Below are 18,343 nucleotides of genomic sequence, written 5' to 3'. Positions count from 1 at the left end.
TGATTCAGAATCTTGTCATTAAAATGGTCCTTTAGCAATACGAGGAAAAAAATAAATATTCAAATGGCCTCTTTTCACAAATTAGAAATGAGACAAAGAGTAGTTCAGCTTTTATGAATTAGGTTTGCCAGCTCACATCCAACCAGCCGAAGGGCTGGAAGGGAGGGTCTCACCTGTGAGGAAGAGCTGCTGTCAGACCCAGGGTTTGTCCCCAGATGGAATCACTTCTCCCATCTCCCCTCAGAAGGCTACTTGAAGTATTTTATGCTTTCAGTAAACAATTATTAAGGCATATGAAAGCAAATGTTATCATCTCAGTATTAAATATCTTAAGGGGAGTGGGGTCAGTAGAACGCGAAAATCATGGTAACACAGGGGAGAAAAATATTGACTCTTAGCTGTAGTTTTACTGACTTCCTCAATCCTGCTATAATAAAACAGGGCATCCAATTCAGCATAATGCATATTCACATTGCCAATGAATACAAGCTTGCTGAAAGGAGTGATGAGTTTTGGAAAAGAGAACTAACAAAGTTTAGGCTGCGGATTTTTATTTCAAATACATGTCCCCAATTCCTATTCTTTTTATATCAATAAATCCACTAGAGGTATAACCCACTGGGGCCGAGCTATACTAATAGAGCTGGTCTCTATTTCTGAATTTGGTAACACATTTAAATTCTTGTTTTCTCTGTCTCTGACCTTCTCTCTCCTGAGTTCCCCCAAATTAGAGTTTACAGAGAGGAGTTCAAGCCACTAAAATCCCTGGATTTTGTCAGCAATCCACTTCTACCACTCTGTTGTTGCCTCCCTAACTTCTCCAGAAATACATCCAAAAATGACCTCTCTATATCCCATTTTCCTTCTTTTATCTCCATTTCATTCTTCTTTCACAATTTCAGGACTAGAAACTTGCCTTCCTCTCACTGGTCATTAGCTTTTGATGAAGCTGGCTGTGTCTCAGAATTACCTGAGAACTTTCAGCATTTCAAGACTCCCCAGACACTATTCCAAGAAGTCTATTTTGTAGGTCGACTACAGGGCTTAGATGATCCTGACGTATGCCAGGTTTGGGAAGCTCCAGCCTAAATGACTCTCTCCACAAATGGTATCTATTTACCACTCAGTCACTAAGCTTTTATTGAGCACTTCCTGGGTGTGCTGCCCTAAAGAGAATTCTCCCCAAATATTCTCTACCTTTTAGGTCCACAGAACTTCTGTCTCCTTATCACTTCTACCCTTGGACTATTTTAACAAAATATGCCCTCTTTAATACAATTTTGCCACCTGAAGCTTCTAGAAAAAAACTAACATTTAACTATAATCTTTCCTCTTTTAGACTCTACCCATCATTTCACTTTAAAACACTAAAACAACCTGTTCCTCCCACTGACATTGGTGATTTTCTTTTGCACCATCTCAGCCACCTAAATCCTGCAACAGTGGCTATCATTTATTGTGCAACTAGTATGTGCCAGACACTATGCTAATGATCTTATATTTGTTTTGTCATTTAATCTTCACAACCACGCTGTGAGTCAGGATTAATCCTCAGGTTGCAAAGGTCGAGACTGGGGGAGAAGAGAGGAAATCACTTAGCCCATCCACACAGTGAGAAAGGGGGAGAGTTGAGACTCAGACCCAGAGCTCAGCACAGTGCCTGACACATACAGGCATTCAACAGGTATTCACTGAATGAACGAATGAATGAATGACTCGAAAGCTTATATCCTAAGTGCTCTCCTCAACCTGCACACTTGAGTCTCCATGCTCTAGAGTGTATTCCTAAAATATCCACTCATTGACTATTTTCTCTTTGGTTTAATCTCTTTACCCTGATTTTTAGTCAATGTTTCTATTATTTTTGTAGCAGTTTCTGAAATTTATTTTTTTAAATGCATGTGGAATATCACTTATTTGGGAGCAATGTGAATACATATGAGGAACTCGTAACATAACAGTAGTTAGTTCACAATTGGTATTTTCTGATATCAGTTATGGCCCTGCTTTTCTGCTCAGTGGAAATGTGATGAGAGAAAAGGAAATGCTTAGGCATCTCTTGGACCTGCTTTTCAGCACATTAAATATTGGGGTGAATGCTATTGTATTTCATTGGCTGTGAGTGAATAACTTGGACAAGGAAAAGGAAGTCAGTTAACCAGTATGGTAAGAGCACGGTAGCTGGCAGTATGATTATTTCCACAAAGAGGCCAACTTCAATTTGTTAATATTTTAAAACAGGAAGGAAAATTACATACATTTCTCTGTATGGCTGGTCCACTGATGGACATAAATGTCTCTCCTATCATTTGATACTAAGAGATAATATCAAAGACATATTCAAATACACACTAATAGCTGGCCAGCTAATGTTTCGTAACACATATCTCAGAAATGGTCACTGACTTTCTGAATGTCTTCTCTTTTTATAACTGGTACCAAATCAAGGTCATGGACAGAATTGGGTTATTGAAACCAAGTAGGCCGGGCGCGGTGGCTCACGCCTGCAATCCCAGCACTTTGGGCGGCCAAGGCAGGTGGATCACGAGGTCAGGAGATTGAGACCATCCTGACTAACATGGTGAAACCCCATCTCTAATAAAAATACAAAAAATTAGCCGGATGTGATGGCGGGCGCCGGTAGTCCCAGCTACTCGGGAGGCTGAGGCAGGAGAATGACGTGAACCTGGGAGGTGGAACTTGCAGTGAGCCGAGATGGCGCCACTGACTCCAGCCTGGGTGACAGAGCAAGACTCCATCTCAAAAAAAAAAAAAAAAAAAAAAGAAACCAAGTGACCTGTTCTTCTCTTTTAAAATTTTGGATAATTCCTCAAGTCCCTTATTACATTTCTTAAAACCCAGTATGATTTAAAGAGCCATGACGGAGTAGGGGAAGGGTTTGAATTATTAGTAGTTAAGAAAATTTGATTTAAGGAATACTGAACAGCAAATGCTCTAAGCTTTTCAAAACATTTACATGATTATAATAAAAGGATAAAATATTTGAGAATCAGTATGACAACTAAAATAGCTCAATTTAAGAAACTCAGTGCAAAATGCCCTTAAAAGATGGAAAAAGAAAGGCTGCTTGCACCAAGCTAACAAGAAACATCAATGTAAATTTCCAAAATATATGGAAATCAAGGTCACCCAATAACCAATAACACAGCCTCTTATCAGGGCCTCATTATTTACCTTTTCTCATTTTTTCCGCTTGTTCTTTCCACTGCTTAACTTCATTTTCATTAACCAACCTGTGTAAGAGTTCAAGGAGCATTTATTACAAAAAATATAAAAGGTCCACTGCTAACTGCATTCTCCCCAGGTACAAAAATAGTCTACTGCAGAGAAAATCCTCAGTGCATGCTTGAAACCCATTTAAGACCAGATGTTACTTAGCTATAGTGCATGTGTACAGTAACTCATACTTGACCCCTAGAACATTTCAGCTCTCCCAGCTGTTACTCTGAAGTAGGATAAAATAAATATCTTACATTGTCACCATTATCTCACAGCAGCAGAATAAGAAGAGACTTACATTCGTACGACATTCTTAATATTAAAGTTTTCCAAAGGTGTGGAGTCAGGGTCCTGTCCTTTGTCATTCTGGATAACTATCTGCTGTATAATTCTATCTAGTAGTAGCCAGTACTGAACAGTGTTGCCACTCCTCTTGTCTAAAAAAGAAAAGAATAGTGAAAAAAAATCTTCAAGTTGTTTCTAAGCTAGGATGAATATTTGTCAATGGTGGTCACCCTTTAAAGCCACCAAACCAGAGAGATGTTTATAACATCTGCACCAATGCTTCCCAAAGTTATGGAATTTTGACATGCAATGATCATTTATTTGATTGAGAGGTACCCTCTACCCCTTTCTGAACAGGTTGTAAGGCATATTTTTTATTTTTAAAATCAAAATTTTAATTTGTTTCATTTAAAAAATTTTGTAACACCCTTTAAGCCATGTAGACGCACATACTTGGCTGTCATAAAACCAAGGCTTGGAATCCCTGGTGTGCACCCAATGTAATCAGCACTGTGCAGGAGCCAGAACCCATTAGGACAATGTCCAAACATTCAGAAGCACACATGTGAGTCACGAACACACTTACAAGGCATTTGGAGGCAGTGGTGCAGGATGGACATGAAATGCGGGTAAGCTTCACTATGTGTCAGCCTCTTCCTGGTCAGCTCAAACATCTGAGTTGCACTTTTTGTGTCTATGTGAACCTATTTTATAGGAAAAAGAAATCAAATCAAACATCTAAGTTCCTCAGTTTCCCCAGTGTAAAGTAAACTCAAAGCAAACAGAAGCTAATCCTGCCACTTAGGAAACAAAATAGAGCTTTGAGTTTGCTTTTAGGTTGCCCTAAAGTCCATGTGGACTCTACAACACACATTACAAACAGAAATAATGTGAACTGATGAATCAAACCAGAATAATTGCAAGCATACGTACCAGTTCAAATCTTTTGGCAAATTCTAGTTCATCTTCATTTCGGAGCATTTCAAAAAAGTCTAAATGCCTGAAAAATAATGAAAGAAAAGTTATTAAGTAGAACATCCTATAAACACAGGTGCATAAGACTGAGGACATTAATATCACGGTTTTTCCTGACTTTTCAGAGATATCTCAAAAAGGAACAATGTAACAAAATTTGAAAGCTTCAACTTTGTTCTTTCTAAGAAAAAAAGACATCACCTGAGCGAAACAGATCACAATATGAGAAAAATTTAAAAGTCTAGGATGCCTAGCATACAGTAGGCAATTATTAAATTAAAACTAAATCTAAAAACAATCAAGTTCAGATTCCACTATGGATTCCCTTTATGGAAAAACATGCCCATATACCTACACTTAACTTCCAGCTGAATTAAAGATCACAAAAGAAATGATCATGCCATTCATTTATTCAGTCACATATGTATTGAGCTCCTACTACGTATTCTACACACCCAGGATACATTTTATGAAGACAAACACATCAGGGTAAAGGAAATAGAAAATGATGGCAGATGAGGTGAATAATGTACACGCAGTGGTTAGAATAGGTCTCTCTCCAGGGAACTAGGGAACCAACAATTTGGACATCTGTGAAAGATCTTTCGAAGCTGAGGAAACAGCAAGCGCAAAGGCACTGATGCAAGAGTGTTCACAGAATATCAAGAAGAGCATGTTGGAGTATATGAATATACAGGAGAGGAGAGCCGTGGTAGAGAAAAGCTCTGAAAGCAAGTTGGGATTGCTTAGACTCAAGTGAAATGATAGCAAACGAGGAAATGAACAGGTAGTGGAAATTAACATTCACAGAATGCCTATCAAAGGGGCTAAGTAATTCCATAGGTTTTATAGTCAATTTTTACATCATTCCTGGAAAATCACTGTCATTATCATCATCACGACCAGCACTATCTTTTGCAGTTATAAAAACAGCAAAATTCAGAAAAATTGAGTAACTTCACCAGGATACACAGGAATAAGAGGCAGGACTAGGATAGGATATGAATTCAGGTCTAATGCTAAAACCCACATTAAGTTCTCTACATAATGTGCTGCTTCCCTCATCAACAAAGTCTTACTATGAAAACATCATTAGCTGAACTAACATTCTGATACAAGCTCTTTATGTTACAGACAGGGCACAAGTAACCACAGGCCAGCACTTGATGAGGTATTGCATTACACAGATGGGAAACACAGAAACTTTCTCACATCATAATAGTCTGACTTACCTATCTAATGTTGAATTTTCGTGTTCCCTTAATTTATCTATTACAGGTTGAATTCCTAACATCAGAAATTCATAGCGAAGATGAAGTCTAAAGTCCAAACTCTCCTGAAAGTAAAATGGCAATAAAATACATATTTGTGGTTTTTAGACTACGTAATAATCACTTTTTATAAATTATTATTTACTAATATATTTTTAATTTGTAGAAGGTTCTTACCACTCCTGCACCTTGGCTAAGCACTGCATTAATGAAGGACATGATGGCAGTCTTGAGACTCACTTCATCTCGATACCGCCCAGTGCTTTTATCCAAGTCGTTAATTAATGTCTATCAAAAATAGAAAAACAAAGGACTGAAACATTACTAACCTTATGCTCATTTTATGAATTTTTTTATACTCAAAAGTTAACTTTTTTTTTTTTCAGACGGAGTCTTGCTCTGTTGCCCAGGCTGGAGTGCGGTGGCATGATCTCAGCTCACGGCAACCTCCACCTCCCGGGTTCACGCCATTCTCTTGCCTCAGCCTCCCGAGTAGCTGGGACTACAGGCGCCCACCACCACACCCAGCTAATTTTTTGTATTTTTAGTAGAGACGGGGTTTCACTGTGTTAGCCAGGATGGTCTCGATCTCCTGACCTTGCGATCCGCCTGCCTCAGCCTCCCAAAGTGCTGGGATTACAGGTGTGAGCCACCAAAAAGTTAACTTTTAAAATCTTACGTTTAGACAGGATTACACTGACCCATAGAAAGCCACCCTTTTTCTCCTTAAGAACAGTCCTAAAAACTCTAATTTCAAAATTCTTACATCATACATACATGTATACAAAAGCCTTTGCTTCATTATCTCTGCTTGCTTTTTACATCCAAGTAATATAGTGAAATATGAAAAATTATTCATATTGATCCTAATTCAAGAATGGCAAGCTGTAAAATTTTCAGGGAACACCCAGTTTGGTGGGTTCAAAAGATGTGTGCTATATGACATACAGGATGCAAGACCACATTTTCAAGTTCTGCAAATCTAAAGGCCCAGATTCATCAACTATTGAAAGTATACTCTATTCTCTGGTTCTTAAACCTAAGAAGAAGGGAATGTTTAAAGTCACACTGTGAGTAATCACCACAAGAGGACATCTCAAGTAACATTCCCCTTTCAGGGACAGGAAAAGCACGTGTTTGAGCAGACTTTAAAGAAGGGGTGAGTGAAGAAGGCTGAGGGAACACCCACCTGAAAGCGGGTCCTTTCGCTGGCATACTTCTGGTAGTGCAGCATGGCCTGCAGAACCTTCTTGTGGCCCCCGGGAACCAGGCACACGGCGCCCAAGATTTCCAGCACGGCCACCTTCGTTTTAATGTTCTCTGTGCTCAGACTCTGAGCAATTACATTAATACTCTCAGAATGAGCCAGGACGTGAGCCCGGCCTTGAGAGTTGTTCATTAACGCCTTTATACAGCCAATGAGAGAAGTATGTATTCGAGACTCTGAGGTCTCGTAGTCCATGGTCTTTAGAAAGTTGAGGATACATGATAGGCCATCCAAGTCGATGAATCTGGTTACAAACCTGTCATGAAGAGAAATGCACCACGCTTAAGTGCCTTTGGGGTTTTATAATAGCCCCTAACAGAAAAGTCTGGAGGGCAGGGGAAAGAAAGATTTAGTTCCTAAAGTGCCAAAAGGCTTACATTGATGAAGTCTTTTTAATTCTTTGCCTCTTCCTTGGCACAGACCCAATAGTCAGGTCTAACCAAAAGTGTGAAAAAAAAAACCCTCCATTTGTGATAAACATATCTCAATGGGTACAAAGAACCAAACAACAGATCATATATTCATAAAAAATTAGAAGCAAGAGAATACTCGGAATACATATCTTGTCTTAGATTAAAACCATCTGCTGCTCCTGTGTTATTTAGCATACAGTTCCCATGCCCCCACCCCAATCCTTTTTTTTTTTCTTTAAGAGAGACAGGGTCTTGCTCTGTCATAGCTCACTGCAGCCTTGAACTCTTGGGCTCAAGTGATCCTTCCACCCCAGCCTCCCAAGTAGCCGGGACTACAGGTGCGTGCCACCATTCCCAGTCAATTTTTTCTTTTTAACTTTTTTTTTTAAGAGATGGAGACTTGCTATGTTGCCCAGACTGGTCTTGAACTTGTGGCCTCAAGCAAACCTCCTGTCTCAGCCTCCCAAGTAGCTGGGATAGTGAGTGACCATGTCTGGCCCATGTGCTTTTAATGTTGATTGCTGACGCACTTTTAAGTGCTGATCACTGACCCAAACACCCTATCAATGAAAGTCAAAAGCTTCCTTAAATTCCAGGATATTTGCTTGTTGAACAAATGATAATCTACATCCCTAAGGTTTTGTGACAAAATTCTTCTCTTATATGACATGCTACATGGAATCTCAATATTCCATGTACACTGAATACAATAATAAAGCAATACTTTATTGTTGCATATTAACGTTATTAATATTTCTTACACTTAAGTTAATCAATGAGACTAACTCACAATGCACATGTACATATTAAAGCCACCGAAAAGTTCAGAAGCAACATAACCTGTTTATGTGATAAATTTTCCAAACTTATTTAGGCTTGGATATCGATTAACATCTGAGAGTGCAGAACATATTGAGAGAAATGCTGATACAGTTAGGATAGTCTAGATCTCTGTCATATAACTACACAGTATTTTTCATGAGTCAGACTTTTCTTAGTTTGCATTTTATAGTCAAATAAAGAAAGGGAATCTTTATTTTCTAGGCTTTTCACCCAACCACATGACCCAGATGTAGCCAAGCTCGTTAAACCAGTTGGCTTCATTCATAGCACCTGTGCTCATGTAATGTACTTACAAGAACCTCAGCATCTCAGCAAATCCTAGAGGCATTAAAGGAATGAAAGTGCAGGAGGCACAACATAGAAGCTGATTATCAGAGAGGAAATGAATCACTGTTACCAGAAAGTGTACCCATCTTTAAAGAAAAGTAATACTTGTATTGAGAAATAATTCACATGCCATAAAATTCACCCTTTTAAAGTGTACAATTCAGTAGCTTTTAGTATATTCACAGAGCTGTGTGACCAACAACACTAGCTAATTTTAGAACAGTTTAATCACCCAAAGAGAACATTTTCCCCACTTCCTCAGCTCCTGGCAACCACTAATCTACTTTCTGTTTCTATGGATTGGCCTATTCTGGAAATTTCTTATAAATAGAATCATACAGTGTGTGGTCTCCTTTGTTACTGGCTTCTCCCACTTAGCATATTTCAAGGTCATTTCATGTTGTAGCATGTATCAGTACTTCATTCCTTTTTTTGTAGCCAAATTATATTCCATTATGTGGATATATAACATTTCATTTATCCATTCATCAGCTGATCAATATACGGGTTATTTCCACTTCTTGGCTATCATGAATAATGCCGATATGAACATCTGCATACATGTTTTTGGGAGACATGTCTTCATTTCCCTTGGCTACATTCCGAGGAGCAGAATTATTGAGTCATATGGCAACACTATATTTAACATTCTGAGAAACTGTTAAAACCCTTTTCCAAAGTGGCTTCACAATTTTACATTCCTAGCAGCAATGAATGAGGGTCCCAATTTTTCTACATTCTTGTCTACTAACTTACCATTGTTAAAGTCTCTCTCTGTTTTGTTTTTTTTTTAGCCATCCTAGTGGCTGCCTACATACCTTTTCACAGAAGAAAATAACTTTATTAAATGTTAATGATTAAAGTATGTTATGGTTTAATTTTATGGTTTTAACTTAAGACTTCCTAGAAGGTTTGACTGTTGCAAAAAAAGGAAGGAAGGAGAGAAAAAAAAAAAAACATGCCATCCAGGGGAAAATTACCTCATTGGTTTTGTCCTCAGTGCTGTCTTTAAACTCTCTATAGTTTTACTTCTTTCTTCTTCTTCTTCCTTCTCTAAAGCCAGCAGAGATTTTCTCTATGCAAAGAAAACAGAAGTTACTTCTTCAAATTCTATTTTTTAATTACAGTACAAACAAGACAAACCTACAGATTATTTGTCACTATCACTTTAAATATAAACAACAAATCTATGATTAAGTAAGTTAAGTCTTTCAAATTTTAAATAAAGCTTTAGGGAAAAGTTTAGAAATCTTCGTAGAGATGACGTTGCCCAAATGCTTGTATAACTATTCTATAATTACACTTTGATGTAGATACTACTATTTGTATTTGATAGAAATAAGACTGAACCTGTAGTTGAATACAACATTCTGGCAATTAAAGATAATAATACCATCACATTATCAGAAACAGGAGGTGGGCAGCAGTCCTCCTATGCTACCATTCCTATTCCTCAGCCAAAAAATGTAATCAAGACCAAAGGGATTTTGTTACATCTAATTATTTTTTAAGAGGAAAAATTAATTTGGAGCTATTACTAGGATAGACAATTCCTTCAGAGTAAATGCGTAACTTCTAGAAATTATTCAACATCATTTAGAAATCAGGATATGGAGTGAGTGTGTGTGTGTGTGTGTGTGTGTGTGTGTGTGTGTGTGTGTGTGTGTGTGTGTGTTTCTACCCAGGGATCTGCTAGAGCAGTGCTTCTCAAACTTTAATGTGGATATGAAAATCACCTGAGGATAGTGTTAAACTATGGAGCCTGGTTTGGTATGTCTGGGGTGAGGTCTGAGATGTTGCATTCCTGACAAATTTCTAGGCAATGCTGATGCCGCAGAAGCAAGGTTCCATGTAAGATTGCAGTTGTTATTATAAAATTGTGAATGCCAGTAAGGTGTCTAGACCTTTCCATTCCCTTTCACTCTGTGATCACCTGGTTGCACTAAAGTACCCCAAGTCTTATGACTCCAGGATCCTCCATCCATGGAGCTCCTGGTCCCTTTTCTTCATCCTATTCTGAACACATGCTTGTCTAGTTTCATCTTTTTACCTATTACAAATTCTGATAGAAATGCTTGGCTGAGAAACAGATTGGGGTGACTGTATTGAAAAAGAAAAGCTTGACTCATATCCATGGGTCTCAATGACCCAGTCTCAGCCTTTCTTTCAGGACCATAACTCATCAAGGGTGACAATCAATAGTATCAGCATTAAGTAACTAATGTTAACTAAAAGCTAAATATGATTTCATAATGAGAAGGGTAAAGATCAAAGCAAAATAAATATAATACATCAGTATCATTTATGGCAACTGAAATAAAACCCAGTAGTTTTTTCGGTCTTTAAAATCTTGTTATTGTTTCTGCAAAGTTGTCCTCTTGCTGGTGATGCTCACAGACAGCTGTCACCAGGGGATGGTGAGTAAGGAAGCTGGATGCAGAGACAGCCAATGAATTCTCCCAAAGCTCCCTGAGACCCATCCCCTGGAAAACTCACACAAATCCAGCCAAGAACGTTTAATCTCCAATGACATAGTTGAACTCGTTTGGACTCTTATGCAATCACTTTGAATCTGTAGCTCAGAATCCAGCCTTTTATGAAGATCATTCCTTGTTCCTAAGCTTAATGACACAAAACTATCCCCAAATTAATGACTACACATTTTACTGCGGGTCACTAGTACAAATAAAACTGCATGTATTTATCCTTTTAAAAATCCTGCAGAGGGTGGCACATTTGAATAGCAGCAGTCTATATTAAGTTTCTCCATACTAGAGTTGGGAGATTTATGAAATGTCAAAGAAAATTAAGTTGGAAATTCCTTTCCCAATACTGTGTAAGGAACATAACCTTTCAAAACAGAAGAGACTACAATATTTTCTATGTGTGATTTTTCAGATTTGGTTCTGAGATTATATTTATCGTGCAGAGATAACTGAGGATATGTAGCTGAACTTGATGTCCTAAATGTGACTTTTCAAAATAAAATAATTTCTACAAAGTTTAAAGCTTTCAAGCCTCACATTTAGGAAGAAGGTTTAATTTGCAACTTTTAGTAGATAAGGGAGATGCCTAGATTTCTGAAGATGACTACTATGCCAAATATCTAGTATGCACAGGCCTTGTGGAGGCTTCTTTGAATGCTCTATGCACTTACTAAATACCTGCTCACATGAGAAGCAGGCAAAGGACAAAGCGCATCCTTGCAGAGGGTCTTTCTGTCAAAGCTGCTAAGGTGTACATTGGAACATGCGGGTCTTACAGAGAGGCACAAATGTGGCCCAGAGGTCATTCCTGCTGGGAGTCTGGAACTTAGCTCCCGTTTGAATCGTTTCTTTGGTGGGAAATCAATAAGCCAGCCCACTAAGCATACTGAACTTCACCTCACAGTCTTCCTCCTTGAGAAAGCATGGAGAAACCACATATAAAGAAAGCCCAGGTCCTTCTAGATGTTAGGCCACACTCTTTATTATACTATTTTTCACTCTTTAAAAGCCAACAGATCACTCAGGAGTCCTTTAAAGAACAAAGCATTCTTGTAATGAGGCTTACATAAAGTAATTGAACTTGTTCCACAAAAGGCTGGCTTCACAGACTAGTAAGTGCTTGCAGTTCTCCACCTGGACTGTTTATCAGACTCTTAAGACATTAAAGAAAACAGAAGCCTATCCCATCTCAGAAAAGTCAGGCTTGCTAGGCCTGGGGGTGGGGAGAAGGTGGGATAACCAGGGCTCTTTCACATGCCACAGGGTTTCAAAAACTGAATTAGTGAGAGGCAAATTGGAAAGGAGTCTTTGGGCTTAGACGGATGCATTTAAATTCCCAATTAGATGACCACCTCCTAATTAGATAACCTTGGGCAAGGTAACCTTTCTGGAGTCTCAGACTCCTTACCTATAAATAGCACTTACAGCATAGGATGCTGGTGGGACCGCAAACAACATATGAAGTGCCTGTTACCCTGCTTGTCATGTAGTAGTTGCTGCTGATTCTGCAGACAATGGGTGATGACAATGTGGACAAACACTCCTTCAAGAATGCCCTAAGCAGACAACCAAAGAGTCTAGCTGCTGGGCCATGAAAGGATTTGGAGAACTTGTGTGCCTTTCCACTGCTCCAGGTACAATATCTCAGGATTTCTGCTGTGTGTTATCAAGAATTCTCCAGTACAGACATCATAGTGATTAGCCAGAACTATGCAAGGCGGTGGTGGCAATCAGAATGTTGAGAAAAACAGAAAACTCAGCATAGGGTTTCTGGTCTCATCAGATCTCCCTATTCCCTGAAGTATGCAGGAATTTTGAGGCCTCACTAATTCATGGACTATTAATGCCTTTTACCTTTGACCCTGGAAAGATGTTGGCTCAGTCCTAAAAGGAACATTAGAAAGCTTTCTTAGGTGTTTGACACAAAAAGTATAGCAAAGTCACTGACAATTTAATAGACTTGTGGTGCTCTTGGGAAGTATTTTGGATTGGGAACCAAACACACAGCAGTTAAAATGTAGATCACTCAAGAAGGTGGCAAAGAATTGTCCAAGGAGCTGGATGGAGGAGAGAGGAGGCCCTTAAAGAAGGGCCACATGTTGGCACATCACAGACCCTGTAGCACACAAATGAACCAGGTCTACTTCAGACAAGGCAGGGATTAAGTCACTAAAGGACAAATTAATCTAACTGTCCTATACTTGAAGAAAGGAAAAATCCATACAGTACTTAGTATTTCCCCATTTATAGAAGGGAATTCATTAACAAATAAGCAACTTCTCGTTAGATAACAAACATGCAAATTTAATTAGAAAGAGAAACAATTCTTTTTTTCCTAACAGCCAGGAACAAGAATTCAGAAAATAGCCTTTATATGCAGGAAATATAAATGGCTCCAAATTATTATTGCTTAGGCAGATGCACAGAAAATCCCTGGTGGTCATCACAAATCTCACATTCTGTTAGCATATTCATACAAATGCTGAGATCACCCTTTTCTCATCTTTGGCATTGTGTGAGATGCCTTGAATAAGAAGGATTTGGTGGTTATTTTCTGTCCATTTCTGCTATGCTTTTAGACTAGAAACCCTTGAGGAAAAACTTATGTAGTTTCTTCTATAATTTATATATATAGGCTGTTTATTATTCATTGTATGACAACAGAAGAAGCATCTTGCAAGAAAAAAGCTAAAAAAGAGGAAGTTACTAGAAGTCAAGACCTCTAAAAGTTTAGGAAACATGTGAACGACTCACATATTCTAATCAGTTTTTAACTATTCCAGCAGCAGGAAAATGTTATGAGACCATTTAAAATGCTTGTTTTGAGTGATAAGAAATTTATTCTCCATAAAGAGAGAAGGCAGGAAGGAGGCAGAAGAAAGTATTCTAGAAGCTATCATCTACTTGCATGTTATAAACATGAATATAACAGATTGACTCTTAAAACCATGAGTGTGCCCACTGAGACAAAGACTGCATTCTACTATGGGCAACCTCTAATTCTTATCAACAGGGATGGGATTTAAGCTACTAAGGCTCAAAGGTTGATGACTTATTTTCTGCTGTGAATTTTAGCTGTGATGAATAGGTGTCCCTCAAGCTGCTGGCAATGCTGACATCACAGACATCCATGTGATTAGAATTCATATTTTAGGCATTGAGAATACATATTAAGCAATTACTGAACCAACAATCCATGTACTAAAGATTTTCCGAGGACATCTCAGCACTATTATTATGACGCCTTTTCATTAAACCACTTGCTTTATGAATTCCTGATCTATTATATGAGTAAAGAGTACTTGGTCCCCTGCAAAATCATGATGCCAGGAAATAACCAAGTTCTCAGTAAGAAAGAGAATGGGAGGGATATAGTAAAGAAATCGCTTAATCATATTATTTTAAAATGGTATTAACTTTTAAAATAGTGCTGCCATAACCAAGCTCCGAGTGACTGGTAAGAGCAATTGCAAGTTAAAGTTGAACACAAGCCAGATTTCAAACTACATTTTCACTTACAACATTAAACTCAATTATATTGCAGTGTGTGCTGATTTTATTTAAAACATACTGGAAAAATCACTTTGCCAAGTATCCCTCCTACCCTCTTTCCTTTCCCCAGCATTGAATGTTTAGGATGGAGTTTGGAAAGGTACTGACATTTGGTAGGTCATACTCAATCGAATTTATTGTGCAACTGCGTACTTTGTACTACACTTGCATTTTAAACAGTGTGTCAAAGAACATAAAAGTCTACTTACAGCAGCCATGGAATTGAGCTGATCAATGTAGAATTCAGGCCAACTTGTAGCTCCCTTGTTTTCTTCCTGGTCCTAAAAAGGGGGGAAAAAAGTGACATACCACCCAACATACACACACAGCACCTAGAAACACATCCGACTTCCAGAGCACCCAGACAATGACCCACTCAAGCCTTTAGAAGACACGAAGGTATGACGTATTTATTTTTAAATGTTGGCTTTAAATGATCAGACTGCCTACTTGACTAGGGTGGTCTTCCCAGCTCAATTTCCACAGAGAATGCTGAAGTGTGAGTTAGGTATAACAAGGGGACATTTTCTGAAGCATGGATCAAGAAGAATTTAAGTGGTGTAAAGTTGTTTTCCTTCAGGGGCTATGTCACACTGGACAGTACTGTTAGACTACACACCTGGATGGAATCCATGAGAGAAGGAAACTTGCCTTAGGTGACCATAGGATTCAGCCAGTTATTAACCAAACTTTTTCAGTTAGTGTATTCAGACTCCATCAGACAGTAAAAACTTGAAGAAGGGTTTCATTTGATGTGGCAAAAATTAAGTACTGCTTCAGATGAAGAGGTAGAAGAATAAAGCCTGACATTGAATGGAAGGTAGTAAAATGAACTCACATTAGTTCCAGGCGCAGCCCTCATGCTGTGACAGCTCAGGAGTTTTGATAGAAAAGGTAGTGCCTCTGAGTGGAAAAGAACTGAAACCCAAAGAATTCAGGCACCGATTCCTAAACTGTCCCAGCCAGCCTTGCCTCTTACAGAGCAGGGTGACCTGGAGCCAGCCCCTAAGCCCCCCAGGGCTTCTGTGGATGGGAGATCTGTGCCAACCTGAAGCCAAATCTCAAAAAAAAAAAAAAAAAAAAATCAGTTATCAGTGGCTGTGGCCTCTGCTCCACCTGAACACTGAGCCCAGCAGAAGATGGCACTGTGGTCAGGGATTTCTATGCGTATTTGCACATCTATGTGAGTCACTTGTGTGATCAAACAGACCTGAAAAGGAAAATTTTGGTTCTTTAGCTTCACATTCAAAGACCACCTGAGGACAATGGATATCCCACCCTAGTGGAGAAGATGTTATGCCATGTACACACAGCTACTGTCTCATAATGAAGCAGTGACTACCTACTAGGTTTTAACATCTCTTTTAGTAGAGCTCTATATCCTGATGTCAGAATCCCAACCCTCAGGAGAGTGGTTTCAAGGTGGGGCATTTAATTTCAGTCCTATACTGTGCCTCGAAAAAACACTTTCTGTAAGCAAATCTTTCCAGACAGGTCTACACAGGTGGAATAAAAGAAATGCAATTTCAAAACTATTTTTTAAGTAGTCACAACAAGGGGGCAAAGTAACTATTGCTTACAGTGCCTTAAAAGCTGGCAGTAACTGATATCTCAACTCAGGCAGTTGTGTGAATTTCATCTGGAGATTGAAGAAGCCAGATGATGGGGACTAAGGCTACAGCAGAGGCTTTGAAGTTAGACTGGATTACACTCCCATAGTTTCACAACGTTTAGGAAATCTGATGAGTTTTTAAAAACAGGCCTTGGTTATACTTTAACATGTTAATAAAATAGCTATAGTGGTAGTATAAATGCTAAACCCTTCTTTCCTCTTAAAAGGGAGTATTAAAATTAGCAAAACCCCACTCTTACCAATGTATTTAACAAGCCAAAACTCACAGTGATATTCAATGGTATTTGAACGTATAAAATGAAGCAGAAGGTGCCAGATCTCTCCATTTCCCCAAAGTAGGGCAAATTTCCAAAACTAAAACAAAATCAAGTCCCATGACTGAGGTCCCACAAGAGCCTGTCTGTTGTAAGCTTAATATTTAACAGTTACAGAAGAGAGACCATTCTTGAAACTGAAGATTGGTACACAGAGAGAAGTCTTTACAGTTTGGAAATGTTTTAATAATGCGAATAGATTAACAGCATACGTAGATACTGTCATCACAATAAGGGGAAGAAGGCTTCATTTTCATTTCACATGCCTCAGTGCTGAGAAGACCAAACAAGCTAAAGTATGCGAAAGTTTCTTGTAAATGTACTAACGTGATCCTCAGAGTTCTTAATTTGGGCAATGTATCTCCAGTTTCCCCTGTGCAATACTGGTCCCTGCATGCAGATGTGTGCTGCAGGAGCCATGTGAAACTCCCATCTCTGAACCAAAACTCTCTCTCCTCCTCCTTTGTGAGGCATTAAGAGTCTGTTGCTCTGTAGAAACATAGGCCAGAAGGAGATGAATGCAATTGTTCTCTGGCAGGAGGAGACAGGGGATCTGAACATTAATTTTATTATTTCTCTAATCCAACTCTTCCCTTTTTCTTAGGAGGTTAATAGACATCTATAAGAGAATATTCATGGACAAGATTTCCTGCTGGATGCAATTCACCTTGACACTTCTTGCTCTCAGCCTGCACTGACTACTGTTTTAACTTCTGTTCTAGATTGTATATACTTTGCTCCCATTATCCCAAATTCTGTGGATGGGGGAGCCCTTCACTAGGAAAGAGAACTTGTACAGCACAAAGTGCCTTCAAGAACACTGACTTTTGTTTTTTTAAACATCCAACTCTTTTAAAAGATCAAGAAATATACAATCTTTCTAGTTTCACCTTATTTCCAAATAGCACATTTTTCATTCCAAATTTCTGGTCAGTGGCTAGTAAAAAATTCTAAGAGATCCTCTCCCATCCTCTTTAAATGTACAAGGATGCATTTATTTTTCTCAACATCACTTTGTTGAGAATAAATTTTACATTGTTTCTTCATTCTCCTTCTTACTGAGGTAGACATTCACAGCTATATCTGGGACTTCACTATCATCTCTATTCACCTCGAAGATGACTGTGATACACTTCTCTCACCACCAACAGCATTTGAATCCTTAGTCTCTCACTAGCTATGTGACTCTTAAGTAACCTCTTTGTGACTCAGTTTTCATTTCCTTACCTGTGAAATAGGTGCCTGCCTCCTCATAGCATCTTTGTGAGAACTTAAAAAGTTGATACAAATAAAGCAAGCACTGGGAAGAGTATACACAAAACACGCTCAATAAATGCTAGCTCTGACAATAATGATACTGTTCTAGAGTCTCCAGTTATGTCCATTCAGTGTCCTTACAGTAACTGGAACTGTAAAAATTACAGCAACCAGTTTGGAAGTAAATTTTGGTAGTAATTGTTCACATTTAAAATCCAGATAGCCTTTGACCCTGTAAGTTTACTTTCAGGAATTTAGCCTATAATTACATGTTCACACTTGCACAGATATATAATCACGAAAAATTTTCACTATAGCACTGTTTGAATTAACAAACAATACAAAGGGGAATAAATATATATAGAGGGGCTAGGTGCAGTGGCTCACACCTGTAATCCCGGCACTTTGGGAGGCCAAGGTGGGAGGATCACTTGAGGCCAGGAGTTCAAGATCAGCCTGGGCAACATAGCAAGACCCCCA

The 18,343-nt window shown here is 38.7% G+C and overlaps 1 protein-coding gene across 4 annotated transcripts in view; it reads right to left on the bottom strand.

The window, feature by feature from the left end:
• DAAM1 (dishevelled associated activator of morphogenesis 1) overlaps positions 1-18,343 on the bottom strand; it is a 183,006-nt gene that overhangs the window by 41,252 nt on the left and 123,411 nt on the right. For all 4 annotated transcript variants that reach the window (XM_003831651.5, XM_003831652.5, XM_055097645.2 and 1 more), the window contains exons 4-12: positions 14,869-14,940; positions 9,602-9,696; positions 6,961-7,294; positions 5,949-6,059; positions 5,733-5,836; positions 4,459-4,525; positions 4,112-4,229; positions 3,539-3,677; positions 3,196-3,254 (exon numbers count right to left, since the gene is read on the bottom strand). In XM_003831651.5, the coding sequence (XP_003831699.1) occupies positions 3,196-3,254; positions 3,539-3,677; positions 4,112-4,229; positions 4,459-4,525; positions 5,733-5,836; positions 5,949-6,059; positions 6,961-7,294; positions 9,602-9,696; positions 14,869-14,940 (1,099 nt within the window). The remainder of the gene's footprint in view (positions 1-3,195; positions 3,255-3,538; positions 3,678-4,111; positions 4,230-4,458; positions 4,526-5,732; positions 5,837-5,948; positions 6,060-6,960; positions 7,295-9,601; positions 9,697-14,868; positions 14,941-18,343) is intronic.

The sequence above is a fragment of the Pan paniscus genome, chromosome 15 (assembly GCF_029289425.2).
Source record: "Pan paniscus chromosome 15, NHGRI_mPanPan1-v2.0_pri, whole genome shotgun sequence".
NCBI lineage: Eukaryota > Metazoa > Chordata > Mammalia > Primates > Hominidae > Pan > Pan paniscus.
Note: the sequence above shows the minus strand (reverse complement) of the source record. Positions and strands in the feature narration are given on the sequence as shown.